The 13,326-nt window shown below is 38.1% G+C and overlaps 1 protein-coding gene across 3 annotated transcripts in view; it reads right to left on the bottom strand.

Moving 5' to 3' along the window:
• LOC127624777 (serine/threonine-protein kinase 26-like) overlaps nucleotides 1-13,326 on the bottom strand; it is a 46,434-nt gene that overhangs the window by 18,262 nt on the left and 14,846 nt on the right. For all 3 annotated transcript variants that reach the window (XM_052099651.1, XM_052099653.1, XM_052099652.1), the window contains 4 exons: nucleotides 10,661-10,891; nucleotides 1,891-1,947; nucleotides 1,698-1,806; nucleotides 433-590 (listed from right to left, as the gene is read on the bottom strand). In XM_052099651.1, coding sequence (XP_051955611.1) covers nucleotides 433-590; nucleotides 1,698-1,806; nucleotides 1,891-1,947; nucleotides 10,661-10,891 — 555 coding nt within the window. The remainder of the gene's footprint in view (nucleotides 1-432; nucleotides 591-1,697; nucleotides 1,807-1,890; nucleotides 1,948-10,660; nucleotides 10,892-13,326) is intronic.

The raw sequence follows: 13,326 nt of genomic DNA, 5'->3' as shown, positions 1-13,326 counted from the left end.
AAAGCAAAGTGCATTCTGAAAGGGATTCTCTTAACATGATTATTCAAACAGATGGGATGAACAACAAGCCTGCAGGCTGCTGTAGTGACTGTGGCTCGTTTGGAAGGATGCGTCCTCCAGAGGTTGCATACGCCATTGAGGCGGTCTAGTTAAAAAATGTGTTTAGTTTTTTTTATTGGGAATGCAAAAAAGATTAACAATTGTATAAAATTTAAGTGCATTTACAAAAAAAGGCATTGACAATAGATAAAATAAGAAAAAGACAAAAACATTTTTTTAATGAAAAGACAGCCTCGATGACGTATGCGGCCGACAAATGCGACCTACGGAGGACAAATACGAGCCTTCAAAATGAGAGACAGCCTGTATAAAATGTGTTAGACGAAGCAGGGTGTGTAGATTCAGTAAAAGGTGATTATTTGTAAAAGGTACCTTTGAGTCATAGGCGGACTGTTGGATGACTTCCGGGGCCATCCAGAACGGTGTCCCCACAAACGTCTCCCTTTTGATCTGTGTGTCCGTCAGCTGTCCCGCCACACCAAAGTCTGCCAGTTTCACCTCCCCACACTCAGACAACAGCACATTGGCAGCTGCAAGTTCATAAGATGAATAAGATTTAAACAGCCAGACACCAAATGGTCTCAGCTTTAGTCAAAAGCTTTAAATACTACTTAAAAAAATGTTTTGTTAAGTAGATATAAATTCATCATAAATTTGTGTTAATATTCATAATGATTTTGACTAAGTGACCATAGAGAATAGGGGGGAAAAACCTATTTTTATAAAATTAATAGCGGACAGTTATGGCAAACAATCAGTGACGACCTGCTATAGATAAATTATTTATGGTTAATTAATTATTGCTTAATCAGCATTTATTAGCCTAAGTATATCACAATGTTTACTTTGTAGTGTTTCTATTGTAATAGAGATAAGACTGCATGTTTTATTTCCCTTTTGGGTTTTGTGTGAGCTGGAAGCACAGACAATGAAAAATAAAAGTCCCTTGTGTTTTGCACGGTTGTTCATAGTCTCTGATTCACCATTGCCGTTTCATTGCTCAATGAACATTCCTGTGATTGGTCAGAATACTGAACCGCTGCAAAGACTTGTTGTAAATAGAAACCTTTGACAGAGTAGATTGAAATGGAATGCTTTTTTCACAATTAGTTGATCACAACAGCCATTAAAGCAATCCCATTTCATTTTTCTACTGTACAGTCCAAGAACATATATTTTACTATGAATATAGTCAAAGTGAATAGTCAAACACAACTCAAATCCCACACTTAGAAATGACAAAAGTTGTAACGCTGAAGTGCTGTACTTGTATATCCTATCATTTTAAAACAGTCTTTAACTTGTCTTTTAGGACTGGAGGAAATTAATAAAATTTTATTCTGAAAATATTTGTATTTTATTATGTATCTTAAGTTTTTCATTAAGTACAATTCAATTACATAAAAAGACTCAAGATGGTAAAACCATTGAAGAAAAATGGCAAAAAAAAAAAAAAGGGCCAAAGCACCAATCTGTGCTAAAATTCGTACGCAAGCCAGCTGGAATCTACCTCACCCTGTGCTGTTCAAACAAGTGGAAAAACAAACGGCAGTGGAAAAACAAAGGAGTCACACCCGCTCATCCCGCGCAGACACAAATATTCTTCACACAGAGGCAAATGTGCTGCGCACACACACCTTTTATGTCCCTGTGGATTTTCTTCTCTGTGTGCAGGTAGTCCAAACCTTTCAGAATCTCCTTCAGCATAGTGGAGATCTGGTATTCGTCAAAGGGTCCGGCTCTCAGCTGCGCATGCACACACGCAGACATTTTAGGCTAAGGGTTTAGGATATGTAACAGGAGACTTGCAAACATTAATAAAGTGCTTACCAGGTCCAGAGCTGAACCTCCACCCAGATATTCCATTATGATCCATAGTTTGCTGCCCTAAATGAAAACAACAATAGAAATGGTGATTAATAAACTCAGAGCTAGGAAAACGATTCTCTCATGAAAGAGGCACAAGCGAGAATTTACATTAACACATAATTTGGACCTTAAATTACTTTAACAAGATAAAATATCACTTATATTATTATATAACAAGCATGACCTTATTAAAATACTTAGTTAAATATAATGTCAGTTTGAGGTATTAAAAATTTGATTTATGTGCACATAATCTTTTACTTGCAGAAAAAAATACTGTGCAAGTGAAATAACTCTGGTTAAATCGTATTAACAGTAAATGTCAGCCAATGATGATATCTTGACTGAAATAAGGCAGGTGTAGAGTTGGGGCACGTGCTCTGTATGATGCATGATCAGATGCACACAGAGAAATCCAGACAGATGATGAGTGAAGACTGTAGAATCTTATTTCGGTCCAAATGTAATGCGATCGCAAAATGCGTGGCAATTAATATACTAAACAATAATGCATATTTGCAAATACCAAGCTAAAACTCTTGGAGACTGACAGAAAAACAGAACGGGTCCCGTACTGTAACAGATTGCATGCACACATATGTATCTGCCCCATGCATTATAAAGGCAGTGAGAAACAACTCATGAAATGCATTTTAGGGTAAAGATCTGTGCTTATGGTTAGTAAAATCAATTAAAAAAAGTTATTTTGAGGTCATTGTGTTGTTTTCAGCAAATCATAATTGTGTGTATCAAAAAAAGATATTTTGAAATAGTGTTTAAAATAATTACATTGACATGTATAACTACACTTTTTCTGCATAGTTGTCATTTAATTTTAACAAGCTGATGGTTATTCCAAACCAATGCAAATTTAAAACTAGCATTTTCAGCCCAGTGTCTCTAGAAGCTTTTGTATTTTGCCAAGAATTTATTTCAGTGCATCACTGATTAACAGGGTAAATATATAGATTTTCTGATTAATTATCTTCATTATAACTATTCCAGTATCAATTCTTAAAATCCTAATATCAATCTTTTGTTTGTACTTTAGCTGACTTCAGATTTGGTTGTGTTGATTTTATTTTCTTATTTTCTTGTTAAATAAAAAGCAACTGCAATATACACAAATAAATTTGAATAAAATCATATCAGTATCAAGTTGATAGTTTGTGAATTGGTATTAAATCGGGAAATCTGAATCGATACCCAGCCCTACTTCTGTTTCTCTTATGCGTCACATGATTACTTTTTAAAAATTATATTTGCCAACCATAAATAATTTTTCAAACTGTTATGAAGAACGGACAAAGAATAATAATAATAATAAAAAAAGCAAAAAAAGGAAGATTGTACTCTATACTAGCGGTCTGCACAGACCTTAAAATTAACCCGAACCATACCAGAGAGCGTATTGTCCGATCCTACCCTACATTCATAACAGTATTGAAACAGTAAACATACAGCTTTAACAAGGCACAGCAGGCCCTCAGTACAATAGAGCAAAAGGCGGAAAAAAAACATTGACTTACCGTTTATGCACTGAAACTTCACCTGGTGCAGAACAATGGATTAATAACGCTGCAACAGTACCCTTTATGCAGCCTGAACTTGTTCAGATTGTTGAATCTTTGTGATAACTGCACTAAAAACAAATCTAGACCCAGCGCAAAGAATGAAACAGAGCAGGTGTCTCAAGTTCTTTTTAACGTGACATGGAGTTTAAAATGTGAGCGTTCTGAGAGAGACGCTGAAGAAAAAGCGAGATGTAGTGCAGATGTCAGACATTCGTCCAGCATGTTTAGATAGGAAATCAGAATAGATGCATCCTAACTCATCCGTTCCTGCGTGTCTGTGAGCGAGAGCGTGAAACAAGTTCGGCAAGCCGGTTTATTTTTTCATTCATTACAAACCCGAACCCAAAGTCCTACTTGAAAAACTGACCCGAACCCGGCCCAAAACCCATCGGGCCTGGGTCAGGTTGCAGACCTCTACTCAATACACTTATTTCAAGCAAAACAATCTTTGAAGTTAATTGTCAAATTCGAGTAATGTCAACTTATATTAGTTATCAGCACTTGTACAGTATGTCTTGAGGTGCACAGAATTTCAAATGAATTACTTTAAGGGAGTTATTCTAAACAAATCACACTGGAATTATTTTTTTGTTGTGTTTAGATACAGTTATCTTTTAATTGCTGGCTACATTATTTTAAGGTAATTAAGTGCTACCTTGCTGTTTGCAATAGAAAATGCTTTAAGATTGCATGTGAAGACATTGCTCATGAATGCCACACAATCTACCTTTGCTTTCTTTCAGTCAATACAGTTAGCAATAGTTGTAGTTCACCGTTCATTACAGTTACCCAGAGATATTTCTCAACTATCAGGGGATAATAAGAACCCCAATAAACACTGCCCATCAACACACAATGACAAATGGGCCAGGCGAAATCTATGAACATGTTCTGTCTGGCAACCTTCCAGAAATACAGGTTTTGTGACATAGCACAAAGGGTTTGGCTGCGAGTCATCACAGTGCCATCAAATCTTTACAAGCAAGTAGAACGTCTGCTTCCAAACCCTCCATTAAAGTATGTCTTCAGCAGTCTTTTGTCCTTGTTTCCATTCAAAGGTAACAATGTGCTACTACTCGCATCTGATTCAGAATGTGTGTGTACCGTAGAAAGAGCAATAGAATAGCAGTTAGCATGAAACTTGAGTCTGCTGCAGCAGCTTGGAGGATATCTCTGGTTGGTCAAGAATGATGATGCTTACTTTACGGTCAGACAGAGCATATATTATATTATCTTGTATTATCATATATACACTTGCGGCCAAAAGTTTGAAATAATGTAAAGATTTTGCCTCATCGGAAGGAAATTGGTACTTTAATTCAATTCAACAAAGTAGCATTCAACTGATCACAAAGTACAGTCAAGTCAGTACTGATGAAAAAAACAGCACCATCACTATTTGAATAAAGTAATTTTTGATCAAATCTAGACAGACCCCATTTCCAGCAGCATCACTCCAACACCTGATCCTTGAGTAATCATGCTAAATTACTAATTTGGTACAAGAAAATCACTTGACAATATATCAAACACAGTTGAAAGTTATTTTGATCTTTAAATGAAGCTTAACATTGTCTTTGTATTTGTTTTTGAGTTGCCACAGTATTCAATAGACTGGCATGTCTTAAGATAAATATTAGGTCAAAAACAGCAAAAAAAGAAACTGCTTTCTCTAGAAAATCAGTCAATCATTGTTTTGAGAAATGAAGGATATACAAAGCTCGGACAACTGGCAGGACAGAAAGAGATGTGGAAGGCCAGATGTACAACTAAACAAGAGGATAAGTACATCAGAGTCTCTACTTTGAGAAATATACACCTCACATGTCCTCAGCTGACAGCTTCATTGAATTCTACCCACTCAACACCAGTTTCATGTACAACAGTACAGAGAAGACTCAGGGGTGCAGGCCTTATGGGAAGAACTGCAAACAAAAAGCCACTTTTGAAACAGAAAATCAAAAAGAAAAAGGTTAGAGTCAGCAAAGAAACAGACATTGTACAACAGATCATTGGAAAAGAGTGTTATGGATCTTAACCCCATTGAGCTTTTGTGGGATCAGTTAGACTGTAAGGTGGGTGAGGAGTGCCCGACAAGACAGTCACATCTATGGCAAGTGCTACATGAAGCGTGGGGTGAAATGTCACATGAGTATCTGGAAAAACTGAAAGCGAGAATGCCAAGGATCTGCAAAGCGGTCATTGCTGCATGTGGAGGATTTTTTGATGAGAACGCTGTAGTTTAAGAAGATTTTTTTATTTTTTTTATTGTAATAGCAATTTTTCATGTTATTAATGTCCTGACTATACACTGTGATCAGTTGAATGCCACTTTTGTGAATAAAAGTATCAATTTCTTTCCATAAGAGCAAAATATGTACATTATTCCTCACTTTTGGTCACCAGTGTATGTACTGAACACTTTGTATTGTTAATTTAGGAGGAATATTCCAGGGTCAATACAAGTTCAGCTAAATCAACAGTATATGGCAAAGTTGATTCCCACAAAAAAACAAAAATAAATAACTGACTCGCCCCTCCTTATCTTTAATATAATTTGATAAAAAGAACATACATTAATTCTACTGTTCAAACTCTTTAACTCTATTAACTAATAACTAAATAACTCTATTATTTAAGCATTAAAGGAATAGTCCATAAATGAAAATTCTCTCATCATTTATTCACCCTCATGCCATCCCAGATGTGTATGACTTTCTTTTGCTGATCACAAACAAAGATTTTTAGAAGAATATCTCAGCTCTGTAGGTTCATACAATGCAAGGGAATGGGTGCCAAAATTGTTATACTCCAAAATCTACATAAGGACAATGCAAAAGTACTACAGACGATTCAGAAGCAATATGATGGGTGTGGGTGATAAACAGATACATTTCTAAGCCCTTTTTAACTATAAATTCTCACATATTGCGCAGTCAATCTCCACATTAACTTTCACATTTTCCTTCTGTTTTTGGCGATACGCATTCTTATTGGATATCGCTCCCTACTGGCCAGTGAGGGAATTTATGATAATAAAAAAAAAATCAATTTCTCACCCACACCCATCATATCGTGTCTGAATACATGGAAATAACAACTGTAGTCTTTTTGGTTCCTTTTATGCAGATTTTGGAGCTTCAAAATTGTGGCACCCATTCACTTGTATCGTGTGGAAGAACAGGTGAGATATTCTTTTAAAAATCTTTGTGATCAGCAAAAGAAAGTCATACACATCTGGGATACCAGGAGGGCGAGTAAACCATGAAATAATTTTTGTGTGAATTCTCTCTTTAAAGTTGTTTAGGGGAAGTGACCCAATTAAGCCCACCAAAATCGAAGTTTAAATGTTTTCTTATAGAAATGTTCATAGGCTTCCAATAAAGTGAGAAGTAAATTAAAGATTTGTCATGCCAGAGGGTTTGTCATGCCAGAGGGTCATGCCAGGATGAGCCTGCAGGTGGGGTAACACATGAGGGAGGAGGATGTCTTCCCTGTAATGCACAGCGTTGAAATTGCCTGCAATGACAGCAAGCTCAGTCCGATGATCCCGTGACACACTGCCCCAGACGATGACGGACCATCCACCTCCAAATCGATCCCGCTCCAGAATACAGGCCTCTGTGTATGCTTTCCTTTGACAATAAACACGAGTCCGACAATAACCCCTGGTGAGAAAAAAACTGCGACTCGTCAGTGAAGAACACTTTTCTTTTGTGCCCAGAGGTGATGTTGTTGCCAATGATGTCTGGTAAGGACCTGCCTTACAACAGACCTACAAGCCCTCAGTCCAGCCCATCTCAGGCTATTGCAGACAGTCAGAGCACTGATAGAGGGATTGTGCATTCCTGGTGTAACTCAGGCAGTTGTTGTTGCCAACCTGTACTTGTCCCACAGGTGTGGTATTCGGATGTACCGATCCTGTGCAGGTGTTGTTACACATGGTCTGCCACTGCTAGGATGACCAGCTGTCCTTCCTGTCTCGCTGTAGCGCTGTCTTATGCTGCGTTCACACCGGACGCGAATAGCGCGTCAGGCGCGAGTGATTTCAATGTTAAGTCAATGCAAAGACGCGTTACGCACGTAAAAAATTCCTGCGGCGCGAATGAGGCGTAGAGCGCGGCGTGGTAGACGCGAATACGCCTCATTCGCGCGTCAAGTTCACGCGAATGGCGCGAATTGAGCATCTGGCGCGTTACGCGCGAATGGTGCATTTTTTGCATTTACGCGTTTCACGCGAATTCGCGTCTGCCGCCCGAGTTGAAAAATCTGAACTTTGGCGTCAATTCGCGCCGCGTTAACCAATCAGGAGCCTAGCTGCCTGCTGTCACTCAGGAGGTAAAGTGACGTAAACTCCCGCTCGGAATCTTTCATTATTATTGTAATGTAAAGACAACCAACATTAGTGTCTGGACAGTGTTGAATAAGGAAAAAAACACAGGACAGGTTAATTACTTTTGGAGGCTGGCTCCATTTATCATCAAAACAAAAATAAATAAATAATTTAACCTGATATACTACCATGGAAAACCTGACATTTTTAAAAAGTCTCAACTTAATAAATGTGCATGTTGTGGACCTGACATCCTGGAACTGGGGCTGACAACCTGGGAAAAAAAATACAAAATATAATAATAATGGACTATTTTTTAGATATTTTAGCTCTTTATAGGTTTGTGGGTGGCTCTTAAAAGAGCCGTTGTGGGGAAGTCATGAGGAGGACTTCAAACGCTACTCCGTCGGCTGCCATGGTACTGCTCCCTCCGCCGAGAAGTGTGCCATGAAGACATCCCTCATCCGGAGTGCCTCTCTGGAGGAGTTGTTGGCCGCAACCCGACCCAGACCTGGCAGTGGCTCCTCTCCAGCATGTCCCGCGCCCCTCGCTGGTGGACCCAAGTACGGCGACGACGACCCATATGCCGCTGTTCTGCTCTCCAGAGCAAATACAGAGCGGTGACTCTCTCCACGAATGCTCGATCAACATCAGGCATCTTGTAAAAAGATGGCCGTCAACGGGTTTCGCCTCCGACGCGCGTCACGCGCGTAAATTTCACTTCAAACTTTTGTTTTTTTACGCGCATCAATTTCGCTCTTGACGCGCGAATGGATTCAAAGTGGTCAAGCGTATAACTAGACGCGGTAGGCGCGAATTTGACGCGCTATTCGCGTCCGGTGTGAACGTAGCATTAGGCATCTCACAGTACGGACATTGTAATATATTGCCCTGGCCACATCTACAGTCCTCATGCCTCCGTGCAGCATGCCTAAGGAACGTTCAATCAGATGAGCAGGGACCCTGTGCATCTTTCAGAGCCAGTTGAAAGGTGTCTTTAGTGTCCTAAGTTTTTAAAGCTGTGACCTTAATTGCCTACCGTCTGTAAGCTGTTAGAGTCTTTACGTTCCACAGATGCCTGTTCATTAATTGTTCATGGTTCATTGAACAAGCATGGAAAACATTGTTTAAACCCTTTACAATAAAGATTTGTAAAGTTATTTAGATTATTACAAAATTATCTTTAAAATACAGTGTCCTGAGTTTACTTCTGCGAGTGCAATAAAGACAAAATATACTTATATTCATGATCTATTCTCTAAAAGCAAGTCTAAATTTCTTATATGCTGCTTCTCAGTAGAATGTATATATTTTTTGAAGGATTTAGATATTTTTAAATAATGTAATTTTTTATATTATATTCAACATTGTCAGATAACAATTTCTTTTTTTCTGCAGTATAGCTGCTAAAGTAAATGTATGTTGTTTTAGATACTTATATCTACAAATCAAAAACGTATTTTGTTGCGGTGTATAATGTAACTCAACTTTGTTCACTTCCATCTTTAACTTTCAAAAAAAAACTCTCTTACAAATAAAGCTGTGTATTGCTCATTTTATCACGATAAGAAATGCACAGTGACACACATATTATGACTCAACAAGTCATGAGCCATCACGTTATAATCTAGCTGCTTTAAGTGTGCACGCTCGAGGGATGAGCATTCCCATGACAGTGTGTGCATCAGCCGGGTGCGGTTTCAATCTCTCCCCCTTAGATTGGGACACTTCGCGCAACTCATAGAAGAGGCGCCGACCGCACAGATAAATGCCAGTTTGAGTTTGTGGTCATTTACATGACCTACTTCCTTAAATGAATTTGAATAATGCTAACACATTAAATATAACTGCATTAAAGATTCATTGCCAGGGGGTTTCCTTGAAGATGCTCCGATATGCAAGCTTTGCTTTAGCAGACTGGCAGCTCCGGCTCTGCTTATTGAACAACAATAGTGTTTCTTATTTGGAATTTTTTTTATAATTCCCTCATACTTTCAATCTACATCACATAAAGCTGTGAAAGTTGATATTCCGAAGCATTTGGACTGAGTTGTTTCCTCAGTCAGGTGTGAGCTGCAATCATAGTGTGACATTTGAAAATTTGAGATGACAATTGTTGACGTTGTGGATAAAGTCGACTAATTGTTTCAGCCCTACAGTGAAGTTTAAAAGAGAATAGCATGTGGTAAATACAGTTTTGTGAAATACATGATTTTGAATTCATAACGTATATATATATATTATAAAACATAGAAAATAGTGGAAAAAATGTAAGTTATGTGCTGGAGAGAAACAACTCTTAAGTGCATCAAACAGCACAAGCCCTCTGTCAACACACCTGATGCAGCAACTGGTCCACATTAAACTGTATGATTATTATGATCTTCTTTTAAGTGTTTATAATGTGCTCTCGTGCTCTGTATAACTTCGATTGTGTTTTTTCAGCTTCAACTTGTCTCCGTTGTTTTTCAAACTAGTTTCATCATGCAACATCTTTCAATGGGCTGTTAAGTGCCGTCCCTGATTGAGCTTCTCTGTGCTCACCCCATTTATACAACTACTCGATAATGAAATTAGTTGTCAATGATTTCAATTATCAATAATAATCAATTTTATTGATTAGCTGTTGCAGCCTTAATTTGGATTATCTGAATTATTACATTTATTATACAAGTATATTTGAATTATCAAAAAAGGTCTTAAGATTTGAATGCGTCCTATTGAGGATTAGGCTTTCCAGGCTGGAAAGATGCTCCCTTGTGGAGACATTTCTCATATACCACAGCTTATCAGACAACAGCTTGTGTCATCTAATGGTCTGTACCTTTAGGTATGAGCCGTAGTATTTGGTGACATGAGGACTGTCACACTGGCTAAGCACCGTGATCTCCTGTTGGATGTCTTCGATTTCATCCTCTGCTTCCTCTAGGTCGATGGTCTTGATAGCCACGACATTCTGAGTGCGGCGGTCGATACCTTTGAAGACCTCACCGAATGAGCCCTTTCCGATGCGCTCCAGTTTAGTGAACAGCTCCTCAGGGTCTGCTCGACTGTTCTGTAATACAAAGGATTCACTCAGTTTAACTTGACTAGCTGAGATAAACTAGTGTAATGTTGATTTGGATGTAGGCATCAAGAAATTAAGAATCCATTAAGGGATACAAATAAATTGAAACACTAGAATTACAGCAGTCATGTGATACATCACTAGTAAATTTTTGCAGAGCAATCATATATTTGTGGCTAGGGTTGTCACAATACCAAAACTTTAAGTAATCGATGACAATATCATAAAAATGTCACAATCATCAATAGCAATTATGACACCAAAGCAACACTAATTTCCTTTGGCGTACTCACAGGAGGCCTAAATTACAAATGACAAATTCTTTTTAAGGCATAATTTTCTGTAAAGCTCCTTTGAAACGATGCGTGTTGTGAAAAGTGCTATTTATACAAATAAAAATTGCTTGACTATGTAAAAGTTTTTTTCAATAACTCAAGCAATTATTCATGATAGGGATGTAGACAGTTAACAGATTAACCGGCATTAACAATTTGTTCAACTAATAACATTGGTTACAAATTAACTGAGAGCAAGAGGTTAATTAAAGAAACAACAGATAGGTAATTTGATGGCTTTAACATGTAGAGTATGTTCTGTACACACAAGAGCACAATTAACAAAAACCCCTCTCTTGCTCTCAGTATAAATGACAAGGAAATAAGAAGCATGCACTGAGGGATAATTTCATCTGTGACTAAATGTTCCTATGCAAATTATAAAATGGGACTTTATAGTTTAGTAGTAGCACCTGTACAACGCAGTACCATAAAAAAAAAAAAAAACATCTGCAAGCCTCGACATCTAAGAGCATGTTTATGGCCCTGCAACCCATATTTCTCATGTTGCACGAAAGACGGGAGTGCAATGCGTGGCGAAGCAGGTTTCATTTGTCTGTATAATTATAAACCCTTTCAGATAGAGTCCAGTTATCAGAAAATTTTCAGTAAAGTCTTTTTTTTTCAGTTAAGATCGGAAAACAAACTTGCGTTACAGACATGACAACAATTAACGTTGTTTTTGTGCAACAGCACACTTTATAAAACTTAACTATCACAAAATCCAGAAATGATAATAGCCACAGAATGTAGAAGGGTTGATACACTTAAGAACATTGTGAAAGCAGCACTTGTATGAGTGGAAACAATCCAAAATGCTTTGAAATCTGCAGACTTTGACCTCAGAGACATCGGATTTAAGGGATAGTTTTCCCAAAAATGAAAATCATCTCATCATTTACTCACCCTTATGCCATCCATGACTTAAGGCCTGTTCACAACAAATCCATGAAATTTATTCACACAGACTCTGTAAAAACTGAGAAGCAAAACTATTTCACTACTATACAGTAGGCTGTATCACTGTTGCAAATCTACCTTTATGCCAGTCTCCTGTCCACACCTTCATTATGTTCTTTATATGGTGTTGATGCATTCGGAGGAGTATATAATCAGTGTTTTTTATGCAAGTGAGAGGAGTAAAGAGCAATGTCGCAAATTTGCACACGCATTTTGCTGAGTATATTTCAAACAGACACCTGAAGCCAACTTCTCATTTTATAATATCTGGATTAATGGCTGGATAATATAACACAAATTACAGTGATTTAAATACACATGGACTAATGTACATTAAGAATAACAGGTATGGGGCCTGCGTAATTCAGCGAGTATTGACGCTGACAACCACCCCTGGAGACATGAGTTCAAATCCAGGGTGTGCTGAGTGACTCCAGCCAGGTCTCCTAAGCAACAAAAATTGGCCCAGTTGCTAGGGAGGGTAGAGACGCATGGGGTAACCTCCTTGTGGTCGTGGTTAGTGGTTCTTGCTCTCAGTGGAGCATGTTGCAAGTTGTGCGTGGATCGCGGAGTAGCACGACACTCTAAATGCTGTGAATCTCTGCAGTGTCATGCACAACGAGCCACATGATAAGATGCGTGGACTGACGGTCTCAGAATTGGAGGCAACTGAGACTTGTCCTCCGCCGCCAAGATTAAGATGAGTAACCGCGTGACCATGAGGACCTACTAAGCAGTGGGAATTGGGCATTCCAAATTGGGGAGAAAAAACAAAAACAATAATAGGTATACTATAAAATATGATGCATAATATAAGACAATGGCTCACAGTCTTTTCTTTATTTAAATTATTGCAATACTTAGTGATATTATCCAGTGAATAAAATAGCAGTGTGGTTCTACAATCCGTTTTTCTACAGTAAAATACTGCAGGAGTCTTTTTCTGGGATTTTTTACGACCTCAGTGCAAACCAATTGCCAGACATCACTGCTAAAGCCATGAGAATATAACAGGCACGGTGATATACATATTAAATAATGTACATTAAGACAAAGACTTTAAAAAAAATCGACCAGATTTATGTTTGCAGAACACAGTTTTGATCGTTCCTGAACAAACTATTTAAG

Source organism: Xyrauchen texanus, chromosome 31 (genome assembly GCF_025860055.1).
Source record: "Xyrauchen texanus isolate HMW12.3.18 chromosome 31, RBS_HiC_50CHRs, whole genome shotgun sequence".
NCBI lineage: Eukaryota > Metazoa > Chordata > Actinopteri > Cypriniformes > Catostomidae > Xyrauchen > Xyrauchen texanus.
Note: the sequence above shows the minus strand (reverse complement) of the source record. Positions and strands in the feature narration are given on the sequence as shown.